A 16,798-nucleotide genomic window follows, 5' to 3' on the forward strand; every position below is an offset into this window, starting at 1 on the left:
CCAAAATGTCCCCCTAGTGTCTAGATAGGGAATAGTCCCAGCCATTCCTGATATATACAAACTTTAAAAATTCTGTTCATGGTCCACAATCATCACCAGACTCCCAGATTTGTGATGTACTTATTTTTTTTAAATGATTAAATCAGAAGTTTAGGTCAATATGAAAGCATGTAGCACATGCAAACTACAGTATTTCAGTGTGTGGGGCAGTTTGTTGATTCATCCCGAAATGATTTGGACAATGTCCAGTGAACAAACATGTATACTGAGATAGGGTTAAGTTTAAACTGAATTTCAAGTATAGCTAAGGTCATTAAACTGTATGATCCTGAAAGTGCATCTACAGTATTTTATTAACCCACATTGATCTGTCTGTATACAGCTGGACAGAGACAAAGAGAGAGAGAGAGAGAAATCTTGGTGTAAACATTTCACTGCAGTTCTGTGTTATTCACCCAGGTATGTCCTTAATGCCTCTTATTAGTGAACAGTTTTCATGTTTATCTGTTTTTATATTTAAAGCTTATCTAAAAAAAGATTAAAATGCTGTTGACAATGTAAACCTACCTTAAATATAAGAACTTTCATTAAACTAGGTCAAAATGTTTATTAGGCATGTATATTGTAAATATTAATATATCTATTAATAATTGTCATATATAGTAAAATATAAATCAATACAACAGCCAAATCTGTTTATTTGTTATGTAATGTAGTTTTGGATATGTAGAAATTTGCAGTTTTTTTCAAACAATCCCTAGAGACTGAACACCTGAAACAAAATTTTGTTCAAGAAATCAGAAAAATAAACAACATGCACAGAAAACTAACAGACGTTTCTATATGTGTCATATAAGCAAACTGCTTTTGATTCTTTTACACAAGCTTGTCCTATAATGTTATTTTTGTTAATGTTAACTTTGTTGTCGTTGTGCAGTGTTCAGCTAACAATGAAATGCAGCTACATTTAATTCTAATATCAGCAACATTCAACTTCTGTCATGGCATCAAACTATGAAAGTTTTTCTGCATTCTACACTGATGTGATGGAACAAAGTGTATGAAAATGACTTTATTATTAATAAACATTTGTTGCACTGTCAATAGTTTGAACCAAAGGAAAATCAGGTAACGTAGAAGAAGTGATCATGGCTGCAGTGTGTGGACACCTGTGGGTGGCACTCTGGCTTTGTCTTATTGGCCATATAGCAACTTTCGGTAAGACTGGACTACAGGCAAATAGCGCACACTAATTACATTTAATTTGTGACATTTTCTTAGACAGAACAAATTTAAAACAATGTGTTGCTTTATACATTTTCAGAAAGTAGAGAATAATATTAATAATAATAATTCACTCCATGTCAACAGAGTTGGAAGAGCAGGACTGGGAGTATCTGGGGTCTGATGTGGTCTCACTGCACAGACTGAAGGGACTAGCTCATCGCTTCCAACACCAAACTGTAAAGGTTCAGCATGATCACAGGTATGTACAGTATGTCTCTAAACCAGTGGGGCAGGTGGATGAAATCAGTATGAGATATTATTTGAGATATATGAGTATATAGTATGAATATAGTATAGTATCAGTATGAGATATATATTATTTATTATTGTATTATTGAATGTTATCATGTCATTGAAAACTGAATCTAAACAAGAAACTGCTTCAAATGTCTGTAAAGCTCAATACAGTTGTGTGGACAGGTTAGATAGGTTACACATGTTAGTATATCACTGCAAGCAGCTCTGTGCAAAATTCTGCATATAGAAACCTAAATTTGTTTATTTAACTCTGAAAGGTTGAGAAAATCAGCTGGGAAACAACTGGACTTCGCAGTTTCCATTAAACACTATTACACAATTACACAACTGTTTTCCCCTAATATGGTTTCATGTTAAGGATCAATGACAGTTCCATATCAGGAAACTATAAATAACTGTCTAAATTAATGAAGTCAAGATATTGGATGGTGGAAGATATTTTCAAATTCTAACTCAGGTGTATTACTGCATTACATATAATGCACATATGAAAGGATCACTAAAAAAGACCAATAACTCAAAGTGAACAAAATCAGTCACAGAAATCAGTCATTAACAAGCATCACAAGATGACTTTGTACTTTATCTGTCAAGAAAAAGGTACCTCACAAAAGGTAGGAGAACATGCACAAAGAACATTGAAAATAATAATAATAATAATAATAATAATAATAATAATAATAATAATAATAATAATAATAGCAGCACTACAATAGGCTTAGTTTTTATTAGTTTGATTAGTTTAGCCTAAGGTTTGCAACTAGTTTTGCTTTAGTGTCAGTGGTGGACCTGGCCTCTTACCTAGGGGTGTCTAAACAATCAAAACTCCTACATGCTGCAAAGTAGGTGTGGGGCACAACCTTATCTGTTCTCAAACCAAATGAGCAAGGGTGAACAGGAGAAGGTAACAAGAATTTTGGGTGCTGTTTATAAACAGTTGGCTTCACCCCTTGTTTGAAAGAGAGAAAGAAAGACATGCAAACACAACTTTGCAGACACAAACATATGTGAAATGAAATACAACCCCAATGCATGATCGATCCACTCCCATGCTTAACAGTCAGTGTTATTTTCATGAAAATCTGTGCCCTTTGTTCTCCAAACATACCTTTGCTCATTGCAGCCAAAGAGTTCCATTTTAATCTCAATATTTAACTTCAGTCAACAGGAATTTTTTCAACCGCATCAGGCTTGTGTAACACAGAGTACACAAGGGTTATACATGCAGAAATATAACAATGCATATATTTATATATATAAATGCTTTGGAGTTTAAATTATAATGTAAATAAGTTAAAACTAGTAATTAGTAAAGTTCATAAACTGTCCCTTGTATGGTGTTCGGGTCTGTGGGACCAATTTTCTTTTTTTTATGAACATAAAAATTATATTATCAATTTTTTTTAGACTCGGACTCATTGGCCTTGGCTCATTTTCTGTGAAGAACATATATCAGAACATATTTTCAATGACCACACACTGTACACCCCACCAACATGGATGTGTCATATTTCAAAACACTCAGCACAATGAGGAGAACTGCCTCACGTGTATCATGGTCACGTCACGTGAAAAATCAAAAATTTTTTTTCATTTACATTTACAGCATTTGGCAGACGCCCTTATCCACGAGCGACCTACATAAGTGCTTAAATCTCTAACACTGAATACATTAATGCTGGTTCACTAGGTTACATACTTAAGATACCATTCGCATTTACTTCAGGAAATGTACATTCTAGTTAATTGTGTTTGCAAAGCAACATTTTTATTATCCTGCATACTTATTATTATTAATGGTGCTTGCAAAGCAACATTCTTACTATTGTGCATACTCTTCCGGACAAAACTTCGGCACGTAACGTCCCAAATCGACCGGGTCATTGAGGACAGGTGTGTTATGACTTTTATAAGCGATCGGAATTCTGGAATTCCCAGTACGGAAGCTCAAAGGGGTTTTTTTTCCTATAGACTTGAATGAGGAATTCTTAAAATTCTTCTTTTTTCTATGTATATGTAAAGGAAACTCTCAATACATGTAACTATCAACTCCACATTATCAATCCAATGATTCCAAAATTATTGGCCCCCAGTCAATACATTTACCACACCTCTATCTATCTATCTATCTATCTATCTATCTATCTATCTATCTATCTATCTATCTATCTATCTATCTATCTATCTATCTATCACATGAATTCACATGAAATGTCCAAACCCTAAGTAGCCACTTTTCGGCAAAAGTATTGGCACCCGACCGGGTATTCTGCTGACGGCACTCAACACCACGTCACGTGTAGCCCCGCCCCCAAAATAAGCGAAATCATAAATTTTGCACAACATGAACGTGTCATACATCAAAACACTCAGCCCAATGAGGGGAAGTGCCTCACGTGTGTTCTGATGACGTCACGTGAAAATAAAAAAATTGCACAACATGGACATGTGACATATTAAAACACTCAGCACAATGAGGGAAACTGCCTCACAATGTCAGGTGAAAATAAAAAGTTTGCACAACATGGTAAAGTGACAAAACACTCAGCCCAATGAGGGGAACTTCCTCAAGAGTATTCAGATGAAGTCACATGGTTGTCTCCACTAGCCTCCTAATGTTTTGGCACCCTAGCTTTCTGTCCACTTGCCTCCAAAAGTGACACCCAAAACACCCTGGCAACCGAGTGCTGAGATTTGCCACATGCAAGCACCATTCACATTTTCTTCAAGAAATGTACATTCTAGTTTATTTCACTCTGAAAGGTTGCGGACTCCAAGGGATTCACCTGGCCATTATGAAAACTTCAAGGCAATCAATGAATGGAATAAAGGGACAATCAAGTATTCTAAAACAACCAACCATTCCAGGTAAACACTACTACATGAGTTTTCCACTAATCTGTTTTCATTTTAAGGATCAATGACAGGTCCAGATCAATAAAATCTAAATATTTCAGAAGAATGTAATGTGACTGAGAGCTAAATCAAGATATTGGATGGTAGAAGAAAACTCAAGCTTGTTACTGCACTATGCATACTGCACATATGAAAAGATCACAATTCACTAAAGCTAACAAAATCAGTCACAAAAAACAGAGTCATTAACAACCATCACAAGAAGACTTTAGCTGTCCTTTATTGTTACACTGATGAAAGCATGTTCTCTGAATCAGGATAAATCATTTATGTGAATCATTTTAAAATCATCACATATTTCTTGTGTAATGGATGAAATTTACTGCTTTTTTTTTCCCTGTACAGCCTTGAATGGAACAGCATGGCTAAAGCTATATTTGCAGATCTTAAAAATTGCCTGGATATTGCCAAGTGCATATTACAGAAGCAACAGGTAGGGGGAACACATTAATTCCTTTATATATGGTAATCACTACACTCTCCAGGGAGTTTTTCCACACCAGCCTTGCCTCAGGCTTGTACATTAGGGATAGATATAAATGTATAACTGAATATAAATTAGGGATAGATATAAATGTATAACTGAAATTTGTTGCCTTGGAGTGACTCGACATGTCAGACAGTAAATCACTGTAAGTTAGCTTGAAAGTAAATCATCTACATCACATTTTCTCCAGCTCCTTTGTCTTCAGGAAGCGCTGTGTGTATGTTTGTGTTGATTGTCTGTCCTGTCTGTCTAGTGCAGGAAATAAAAACAAACATACATTATATTATAAATATATATAGAGGGAGAAATATGTTGCCATTAAAGCATTTTAAGAGGTATATCATGGGGACGAGACACACTCTCTCTGCGTTGTTGGTTTGGGAGAAGAGCAATGCCTGGTTGGCTCGTGAGGGAGGCATTGCAAATTCCCAGTATTTGTATTTTCAGTTCCGGCTGCACCTCGTGGTCCGTCGAGGCAGCGCGGCAGCTTAGATCATGAGTATTTTCCTTTCTCTTGACCTCTCCCCCGACACTGTTCACTGCAGAACTTGCACTGTGATTTCTCCCAACACAGAAGAGAGCATGCTGCTTTCCGTGTCAGGCTGTGAGGGGCTTCCCCCCTCTGATCTCCCAAAGTAATCAGTGGCGTCTTCGAGGTGGTGACATGCTGTGTCTGAGTTGAGATTTAGATTGGCCTGAAGAGGAAGTTAATGGTGTCCATTCGAAGCTAGATGACTGCTTTTGACTTCAGGCCACTGGCCGACTTCATGCAGGCGGCTGACATTTTTCCCAGACCTCCTTGACAAGGTGTCAAGATTTTGGGGGATCTTGGGGAAATCCCTTTTCAGCGCGTCTTTTTCCCCCTGCCACGTCTGACTTTTCAGCCATTATAGGGCTTGAAATTCATGGGTATGGGGCGATGCCTGGGATTGAAGAAACGCTTGTGAGCTATCTCTCAACTACAACGCCCACATGGAGGAAGCCTGCCCTTCCACCCAAGCCTTGTAGAGCTACATCAACCCTTGTTGGTAAGGCCTATACGGCCGCAGGCCAAGCAGTTTTGCAGGCCTACCAGGCTGACCTGCTGACAGAGCTCGGCGGCGATGAGGGGTTGGACCCTCAGGTGGTAGCTGAGCTCCTCCGAGCAACGGACCTCACGCTCCATAGGCCTTTCAATGGCTGCCCTGCTTGCCATGGAGAGGCATCTCTGGCTCAACTTAACATGTACTAAAGATAAGGATAAGTCCTTTTTCCTGGACACCACGATTTCACCTCAGGGCTTGTTCGGTGATGCAGTGAGTACTGTTGTGAACAGGCACCAGGAGGTGAAACGCCAGTCAGATGGCTTTAGGGCGTTTCTCCTTCGCCTCAGCGAGCAGCCTGGGCCATCTTTCAGCCACACCCAACTCCCTCCTAGCTCACTCAGAACAGTAAAACAGGTAAATGTGGTGGCCTGTGCCCCCCATCTGCCCCCATCTAAAACTATGGAGGCCGGTCAGTGAGCCCAGATCCATCATACGAGAGGAAACCTTAAGTCCGTCATCTCGGAAAGCCTTGCTAAGAAGGAGTCCTGACGCCCAAGTGCTGAGATTCTTAGGAGCCTCTTTTTCAGGAAGGCTCCCTCTACTGCCTGTCCTGCCGCCTCTGACGTTTTGGGGAGCAGTAGTGTCTATGCCTGCTCTTCTTCCTTGCACTGTCATGTTTTCACAAGACATTTTGAGAACACATCATCTAATGTAGTTTTTTTTTTTTTGTAATCATGTGAAAATCATCCTGCTTGCTCATTCACATTAAACAATACATTGATTTAAAATGTAAAAGACACTTTCTACTTTGAAAGGCCATATACGAAGAGGCATCGACATGCTGTGACTGACAGCTTTGTAGACAATGGGTCGCATAATGAGTTGTGGATTACAGAATGAGCTGTGGATCACTGAGCCAGGATCTGAGTGAGAAGTACAGTGCTACAAGAAAGACTGTGTTTCCTTTGTGGTTTATTTAAAATACACATTAGCAAGGACAGCATTAAAAAGGGAATTGTGTAACAATAAAACAATACAGTACAGTATGTATAAAAATAAAAAAAAGGAGTACAACAAAAACACAATACACTAGAGTAGGGTTCCTCAAATCCTAGCCTGTAGGGCTACAATACTATGCATTAAATAAATTATCTGTATTATTTATGTTTACATTTACAGCATGTGACAGACGCCCTTATCCAGAGCGATGTACATAAGTGCTTAAATCTCTAACATTGAATACATTAATGCTGTTTCACTAGGTTACATACTTAAGATACCATGAGTAAGATACCAGTGTGCTTTAACTCTCTACATTTGATTATATTGTCTTCTGGTAAAGTAGGTTCCTGTCTTTTGTATACTATCTGCTTAACTCACTTTGTTCTAGAGTAGTGTGATTTGAATCGTGTTATATTCTATAGCATTGTTGATTTTTATAGTGTTGGTTTTTGTTGTTCTCTCAGCTGATTAATCAGGAGTAGTTTCAGTCTCCCTTAAGGTGTGAATTGGGGGCAGGGCTTACCTATTTAAATTGAAGGTTTGTTAGTAGCTCTCTCTCTCTCTAACATTAGTGTCTAGTACTGTCTTGATATATTCTACCATACCTTAATTCTCACTCTTGTTTGACTACAAATATGTGCCTTAAACCCATCTCTGTACTCAAGGCCTACTCTCGCAGACGCTCTCATCCACAAAGCAGAGGTCACAATCCCAATAACCTCATCTACCCTCCTCTGTTGTGTAAGTCTCAAACAGTAGTGGTAGGTGGGCTCTGGAATTGTCAGTCTGCGGTAAAGAAAGCTGATTTTATCTCTGCTTTAACTTCCCATTACTCCTTTGATTTTCTTGCTCTAACAGAAACCTGGACGTCCCCACAGAACACCGCTACACCAGCTGCTTTATCCTCTGCCTATGCTTTCTCTCACTCACCACGAGAAACAGGCAGGGGTGGTGGTACAGGTTTATTGTTGTCAAAGAAATGGTGCTTTAAACCTCTACTCTTCTCTAATTTAACCATCTCTTCTTTTGAATTTCATGCCATTTCAGTTACCTCTCCTATCAACCTTGTTATCATTGTTGTCTACCGCCCTCCTGGTCCCCTAGGAAACTTCCTGGAAGAAATGGACTCACTGCTTAGTGCTTTCCCTTCCGATAGCTCCCCCCTGACAGTGCTTGGCGACTTCAACCTCCCCTCTGACAAGCTACATTCTTCTTCCCTCCTGTCTCTTCTCGACTCTTTCTCCCTCACACTCAACAGCTACATCCCCACACACAAAGGAGGCAATGTCCTGGACCTGGTTTTCACCCGTCCTTCTCCAGCTACAGATGTGACTGCTACCCCACTCCACGTCTCTGATCATCACCTGGTATCCTTCACCATCACTCTACCTATCTTACCTAAAACTACCTCTCACCCCCTTGCTCTTACTCGCCGCAACCTTCACTCTGTCTCACCTTCATCTGTAGCTTCTGGCACTCTTTCTTCCCTTCCTGATGCTAAGTCTTTTTCCTCACTACCCTTAGACTCAGCCACAGATACTTTCCTCTCATCTCTTTCCTCAACTATGGACTCCCTCTGCCCTATGTTCACTAAACCCAAGAAAACTTCTTCTTCTGCTCCTTGGCTTTCAGATGTGCTGCGCAACAATCGAAGAGAGCTAAGATCATCAGAGAGAAAGTGGAAGAAATCACAACTTGATGCAGATCTTGATTTTTACAGAACACTTCTTGTCAAGTTCTCCTCAGATGTGACTTCTGCCAAGACTTCCTTCTACAAGGAAAAGCTTGAAGCTTCCTCACATGACCCTCGGAAATTCCACATCATCATCTCTTCTCTGCTCAACCCCCCAGCTCCACCTTCTTCATCCTCCCTGACTGCAGAAGACTTTGCTTCTTTCTACCAGGAGAAGATTGAGGAAATCTGCCGGACCTTCACTTCAGCCCCGACTGCACTTACATCTCAGAGTATGGATTCCCCTACACCTTCGTTGTCACATTTTTCAACTGTGGCAGCAGAAGAGATTTTACAACTCATCCAGTCCTGCAATCCTACCACCTGCCCACTGGATCCACTCCCTACCACTATGCTCCAGACCATCTCACAAGACCTCTTGCCCTTCATTTCCACTATCGTCAATAGATCCATAGCATCTGGTCAGGTACCAACTACTTTCAAGAGAGCAAGGGTTATTCCCATCCTAAAGAAACCTGCTCTGGATCCATCAGACATCAGTAACTACAGACCGGTATCACTTCTCTCATTTCTTTCAAAAATTCTTGAACGCATTGTCTATAATCGACTGTCTGTCTATCTCTCACAGAACAACCTCCAAGATCCCAAACAGTCTGGCTTTAAAGCAGCTCACTCTACAGAGACAGCCCTTTTGGATGTCTCTGAGAAGCTACATACTGCTAGATCAGCCAAACTATCATCCGTCCTTATCCTCCTTGACCTTTCAGCAGCGTTTAATACGGTCAACCACAAGACTCTCTTATCCTCCCTCAAGAGTCTTGGGATTTGCGGATCAGCTTGGGAATGGTTTGCCTCCTACCTGGAAGGACGCTCATATCAAGTAACATGGAGGGAAGTGACATCTGCTCCACGCAGACTCTCCACTGGCGTCCCACAGGGCTCAGTACTTGGTCCTCTTCTTTTCTCCTTGTATACTCACTCTCTTGGTGAAGTTATTTCATCACATGGGTTCTCTTACCACTGCTATGCTGATGATACACAACTTATCTTCTCTTTCCCACCCTCAGATGCCACAGCTTCTGACCGGATCTCAGCATGTCTGGCAGAAATTTCATCATGGATGACTGCTCATCAGTTAAAGCTCAATCCTAGCAAAACTGAACTGCTGTTCATCCCAGGTCACGATCTTGCTATATCCTTGCACAACGATCTGATCTCCCCTTCAGCCACAGCTCGCAACCTTGGGGTAACCATGGACAATCAACTGTCCTTTTCCTCTCATGTTGCAAATGTGACTCGCTCATGTCGGTTTCTTCTCTACAACATTAGAAGGATTCGGCCATTTTTGTCCACACAGACTGCCCAGGTACTTGTTCAGTCTCTTGTCATTTCTAGACTGGATTACTGCAATGCACTGCTGGCAGGTCTACCTATGAACGCAATCCGTCCTCTGCAAATGATCCAAAATGCAGCTGCCCGGCTTGTTTTCAACCTGCCAAAGTTCTCGCATACCACCCCGCTGCTGCGATCCCTCCACTGGCTTCCGGTAGCAGCACGCATCCGGTTCAAAACACTGATGCTGGCCTACAAAGCCAAAAATGGACCAGCCCCCTCTTACCTCAAAGCCCTCATCATTCCTCGCACTGCACCCCGTAACCTCCGATCTACCAGCACTGCTCGACTGGTTCCACCATCTCTCAGGGTAAGAGGCAAGTATACTACAAGACTCTTCTCTGTACTGGCACCAAGGTGGTGGAATGAACTTCCCATAGAGGTCCGGACAGCCGAGTCACTGGCTATTTTCAAGCGGCGGTTGAAGACCTACTTATTCAGGAAGCACTTCAACTAGCACTTCTTTCCTTATCCTTTGCATTTAAAAAAAAAAAAAAAAAAAAAAAAAACCTTTGACACTTTTTCATTGTAACTTTGAACAAATGTTTTAAACTCATGGTATCTTAAGTATATAACCTAGTGAACCAGCATTAATGTATTCAGTGTTAGAGATTTAAGCACTTATGTACGTCGCTCTGGATAAGGGCGTCTGCCAAATGCTGTAAATGTAAATGTAAAATGTAAAGTTTAAAACATTTGTTCAAAGTTACAATGAAAAAGTGTCAAAGGTTGTATTTTTTTAATGCAAAAGATAAGGAAAGAAGTGCTAGTTGAAGTGTTTCCTGAATAAGTAGGTCTTCAACCGCTGCTTGAAAATAGCCAGTGACTCAGCTGTCCGAACCTCTAGGGGAAGTTCATTCCACCACCTTGGTGCCAGAACAGAGAAGAGTCTTGTAATATACTTGCCTCTTACCCTGGCGTGTCGCAGCTCATTATCAAATAATGACCTGGGGTCTCATTTATAAAGCGTGCGTACGCACAAAACGGGGCTGGAAACGTGCGTATGCCAGTTCCCACGCAAAGGTTGTGATCTATAAAAAGCAAACTTGACGGGAGAATTTGCGCACCTTTAAGCGCAATGGTGAGGTTGTGAACTGAAGTTAGATTGTTTAAAATATATGAGAGAAGAACGATTATAAGAATTATTAATTCATTCATTCATTTTCTACCGCTTATCCGAACTTCTCGGGTCACGGGGAGCCTGTGCCTATCTCAGGCATCATCGGGCATCGAGGCAGGATACACCCTGGACGGAGTGCCAACCCATCACAGATTATAAGAATTAATGACATTTAATTTTCACTCCATTTCATACGTTATATCCACATTATCATAAAGATTAAATCCAACAGTGTTATTTGTGCCGATCGTTTTAGATTATACACATCTAATAAAATCCAAACGCAATTCAACATGTATTAAAAATAAAATAATAATAATAATAATCAGCGCTGCCTTACAGCCACATTGTCCACAACGGGAGCGCAGGAGGAGATGGCGTGACTACATGTGATACAGAATAGCATGAAATACCCTTTTATTAGAGAACTGCAGAACACAGTGTACAAACTAAATACATTCCTTAATGTACATATATCATAAAATGTCAAAGTCTGCAAATACAGTCATGAAGCACAATCACAGTCCTAACTATTACGGTGTTCATTACAAAACCGTCATGAAGAAGTATGTGTTCACTGTAACATTTTCATCTTAAATTTTCGCCCACAAATTAATTGCTAGAAACATATAAATCCTCCGGTGACCCTGGTATGTAATGCTTCATGATGGCACTGCTGGCACTGTTGGAGGATTACGCCAATGGGAGAATAAGGAGAGAACGAGTTTTCAGGGACCATGATGATGACTGGCTAATAGATTCCCTAGATTCTAGATTCCCTAGATTCGTGCTCTTGGATCTATGTACTGAATTGGGTCCAGTATTAGAAGGCAACACTCTGGAACCATGCCATCCCAGTCCAAATACAAGTCCTCACCACTCTGGGGTTATTGGCAACCGGCTGTTTCCAGCGGGAATTGGCAGACAGGTAAATTTATTTATATAAAAAAAACTATAAGTAATCCTCAACTTTGCGTCTAAAACCTTTTCGTATATGAAATAATTATATTGGAATCTATCATCTCACCCTATAGGTCTGGTATATCACAGCCATCTCTGAGTGCCATAATATCTGTCGTTTTGAATGGTATACTTAATATGGGTAGTCGATACATCAGGTTCCCCTACACTGTGCGAGAACAGGCCGAAATTAAAATGCAATTTGCAGCAATGTCTGGTTTCCCAAATGTAATCGGCGCAATTGACTGCACTCATATTGCTATAAGGGCACCATCTGAAAATGAATTTGCTTATGTTTAACAATATTAAAAAGTAGAAACTGTAAAAATTATAATATAATTGTTATAATTATAACAATGTTGCTTTCAATATGATTATAACCTGCAGGCGACAGTGGCTACTCCCTGAGACGCTGACTCCTCACCCCATTTTTAAACCTGCAGAGCACAGAGGAAACTCGTTATAAGGAGGTACACTCTTGTGCCCACGCAGTTGTGGAGCGTGTCATGGGCATGTAAAAATGGGCATATACAGGGCAGGATATGAGGCTGGTTCAAGTACACACATCTGCGGGAACATTGATTACAGGTGTGCGTACGCATGGTTTTATAAATCGGAATTTTTTTTGGCGTACGCCATTTTTGGCTTTTGGGCGTGCGTAAACTTTTAGTAGGGATCCTACACACAGATTTATAAATGAGACCCCTGAGCTGCAAATTCTGTGCCTCTAATTGGTTTCACATGATTTATATTCATTGGAATATGTATTTTATTTCACCGGCTTATTCTAAAACTACATACTTTAAGCTGTCGAAATATATTTTTTATTTCTGTGTGTCAGATATTGGCCGAGTTTCAGCGCTTTTTAATGACGTGTTTCTAAACGAAGATCACGCAGACAAAGGGGACAGATGACGCACCCTGATTATTTTATTCATTTAAAAAAAAAAACTTTTTGTTTATAGAGAGCATACACAAATGAAAGTAGACCCTTTACAGATTTAAATGATGTATTACTTTTTACATGTTTGATCAAATATGACGGAGCAGTTTAAGCTCTTTTTGCTGGCATCTAAAAAAAAAAAAGCATGTTTGGGTGCCGGTGACAAATCAGACTCTAGAGGGTTAAAGTAAGTTGCTTAGGTTCGTTGGCGGCAACACGTACCAGTATTGCGTTCCTCCTTTTGGCCTAGCGCTTTCTCTGTGCACATTTACAAAGTATATGGACACTGCCCTGGCACCGTTACATTTCCAGGACACCGATGTACTAAATTACCTGGACGACTGGTTCATTCTGACCCAGCTGAAGGCTATGGCAGCCAGTCATCAAGATGTTGTGCTTGCCCATTTGAGGTCTCTAGGTCTCAGGTTGAACCCGGAAAAGTGTGTGCTTTCTCCTTCTAAAAGAACCACCTTTTTGGGGGTAGTTTGGGACTCCACCACAATGCGAGCACATCGGTCTCCCTCTCGGATCGCTTCAATCTTGTCAACAGTGAAAGCTATTCAGCTATGCTAAGACCTCTCTGTTCAGGCACAAAGGCACAGAGGGAGCTTGGCCTCATGTCAACAGCAGCCAATGTTGTGGTTTTCCCTCTCTCATCCAGCCCCTTTGGGCCTGGATGCCTTTGTTATGGATGTGGCTGAGGCCCCGTCTGTACGCCTTTCCCCTGGTAGCTCTGCTCCTGCAAATCCTAGCCAGAGTGCACCACAACTGAGTCAAGAGACCTAGTTGCTCCTCGTTGGCCCTCTTGAGTTTGGTTCATGGACCTAGTCTTCCTCCTGAACAACACTCCATAGGAGGTTCCTGTCAGGAAGGTCCTCCTCCCTCAGGCAAAGGGGGCCCGAGGGGGACCAGTTCCTAGAGGCAGGCCTCTCATCCGAAGTGACAGAGACTCCACTGAGTCCTAGGGCTCCCTCCACTAGGAAGCTGTATGCTCTGAAGTGGAGGCTTTTTCACATTCTATTCAATTCAATTCAAGTTTATTTGTATAGTGCTTTTTACAATAGACATTGTCTCAAAGCAGCTTTACAGAACATAAACATAGAGCAGAAGGGAAACATAATTAATGATAAAGGAAATAACGAATAATAAAAGTAAAAGAATTGACAGAATAAAAAATTCTAGATTATTATTAGATATATAGTTCACAATGTGTATGTATTTATTCCCCTATGAGCAAGTCTGAGGTGACAGCAGTGGCAAGGAAAAACTCCCTTAAATTGATAAAGGAAGAAACCTTGAGAGGAACCGGACTCAAGGGGGAACCCATCCTCATATGGGTGACACTGGGGGTGTGATTGTAATATACAGTCAGATAAATGTTGTATTGGTGTAAGGATCATGGACTTCAGATCTCCTTAGTATCACAGAGTCTAACTGGAGATGTCTCAGGATTCTTAGAGTCGGCCTCGGCTCAGTGGACGTCCAAAGGCTTCGTCCCACAGAGGACGTTGGGAGCTGGTACAGTGTCTGGATGCCTCAGGATGTGTACAAAGAGAGAAGCAGTAGAAAGGGATTAACATATCTGCTGTTCATAAAAATGTGCAGGTCTGATGTACTGGTGCATGATACTATAGGATGTATTATGTGTACACCTGACTACAGAGATGAGTTTTTAATCTACATTTAAACTGGGAAAGTGTGTCTGAGCCCCGAACAATATCAGGAAGACTATTCCAAAGTTTGGGAGCTAGATAAAAAAACGCTCTACCACCTTTAGTAGACTTAGATATTCTGGGAACTAGCAGAAGTCCTGAGTTTTGTGATCTCAGAGAGCGTGAAGGATTGTAACGTGTTAGAAGACTAGTTAGATACATGGGAGCTAAACCATTAAGAGCCTTGTACGTAAGTAGCAGCAGTTTGTAGTCAATTCTATACTTAACAGGTAGCCAGTGTAGAGATGATAAAATTGGGGTTATATGGTCATACTTTCTTGTCCTAGTGAGAACTCTGGCAGCTGCATTTTGGACTAACTGTAACCTATTTATTAAAGATGCAGGACAACCACCTAGTAATGCATTACAATAGTCCAGTCTAGAGGTCATGAAGGCATGAACTAGCTTCTCAGCATCAGATACAGACAGGATGTTTCTCAGCTTGGTGATATTTCTAAGGTGGAAGAAGGCTGTTTTGGTAGTATGAGCGATATGATTTTTAAAAGACAAGTTGCTGTCTAATATAACACAGAGGTCTTTCACTGTCGAGCTACTAGTAACAGTACATCTCTCTAAATGGAAGTTAAGTTGTGAGAGTTTCTGTGCACTGGTTTTTGGACCTATAAGTAGTATTTGTCTTATTGGAGTTTAACAATAGAAAGTTGCAGCTCATCCAGTCTTTTATCTCTCTAAGGCACTGAGTTAATTTGGACACTGTGGCTATTTCATCTGGTTTTGATGAGATATATAACTGTGTTGTCAGCATAACAATGGAAACTAATCCCATGTCTTCTAATAATGTTCCCTAATGGAAGCATGTATATAGAGAAAAGCAGAGGTCCTAGAACTGATCCTTGAGGGACCCCATAATTAACTGGTAATAAACTGGAGGATTCACCATTTAATTCTACAAAATGGTAACGGTCTGACAGGTAGGATCTAAACCAACTTAAAGCCTGACCATGAATACCTGTGTAATTTTGTAAGCGATCTAGAAGAATGTTGTGGTCTATAGTGTCAAATGCAGCACTAAGGTCAAGTAGAACTAATAAGGACATACAGTCTTGGTCCGAAGCTAAGAACAAGTCATTTGTAACTTTAACAAGTGCAGTTTCTGTGCTATGATGGGGCCTGAAACCTGACTGAAACTCTTCAAGGATGTTGCTCTCCTGTAAGAAGGAGCTCAGTTGAAGAGACACAACCTTTTCAAGTATTTTAGACATAAACGGAAGGTGTGAGATAGGTCTGTAATTTGATAGTTCATTAGGATCTAAGTTAGCTTTTTTGATGAGTGGCCTAATAACTGCCAACTTAAAAGACTTCGGGACGTAACCTAAAGATAATGAGGAGTTAATGATATTAAGAAAATTCATATGTCTGTGAAATGAAAATGTGGAAGATGCGAGAGCTTGTATTAGCGGTAGCCGTGCTAACAGGCTAGTTATGCTAGCTGGCTAAAAGCGGACGCTGCGGGACAAGTAAATACGATGTCAAGAATTAAGGTATAAGTAGGTTAAAGTGTAAACTCAAGATAACTCGGAATTGAATAAAAAAAATACTCAGCCAGGCATATAAATTGGAAGATGCGAGAGCTCCAAGTCTGCTGCTTCCTGTGTGCTCAATAAGCTTTTTGTAAGTTGATGGATTAGTTTATTAACTTTATATCTTTAAGACATGTAAAACATCCACGTTTGCACATAAATGCCTGTACTTGGTGTTTTAGTTGCAAAACCTAAATGTAAGAAACATATTCAACTAAAGTTATGATTACAAAGAACTTTTTAAACACATCTGGTGCAATGAACGCTGTCGGGATATCTTGGGACCTGTCCCCATCTACTTTAATGGTGTATGTGGCCACCATCGCTGCGAGCCATGAACCTGTTCTCAGGGCTTTCATGGGATGACACCCTCTGGTGTCAGGCAGCTGAGGCCGTCCTGTAAACCACACCTTCCTTCCTAGTATGGAGTGGCTGCTGGAAGCTCCCTCTGAGCCCATGGAG

General features: G+C 40.6%; 1 protein-coding gene across 2 annotated transcripts in view; it reads left to right on the top strand.

Moving 5' to 3' along the window:
* Nucleotides 1-327: 327 nt before the first annotated feature.
* Nucleotides 328-16,798, top strand: part of LOC125141367 — a 29,526-nt gene continuing 13,055 nt past the window's right edge. For both annotated transcript variants that reach the window (XM_047814526.1, XM_047814525.1), the window contains exons 1-5: nucleotides 328-459; nucleotides 1,108-1,218; nucleotides 1,372-1,486; nucleotides 4,309-4,413; nucleotides 4,807-4,894. In XM_047814526.1, the coding sequence (XP_047670482.1) occupies nucleotides 1,149-1,218; nucleotides 1,372-1,486; nucleotides 4,309-4,413; nucleotides 4,807-4,894 (378 nt within the window). In that variant the 5' untranslated portion in view covers nucleotides 328-459; nucleotides 1,108-1,148. The remainder of the gene's footprint in view (nucleotides 460-1,107; nucleotides 1,219-1,371; nucleotides 1,487-4,308; nucleotides 4,414-4,806; nucleotides 4,895-16,798) is intronic.

This window comes from Tachysurus fulvidraco, chromosome 6, assembly GCF_022655615.1.
Source record: "Tachysurus fulvidraco isolate hzauxx_2018 chromosome 6, HZAU_PFXX_2.0, whole genome shotgun sequence".
Taxonomy (NCBI): Eukaryota; Metazoa; Chordata; class Actinopteri; order Siluriformes; family Bagridae; genus Tachysurus; species Tachysurus fulvidraco.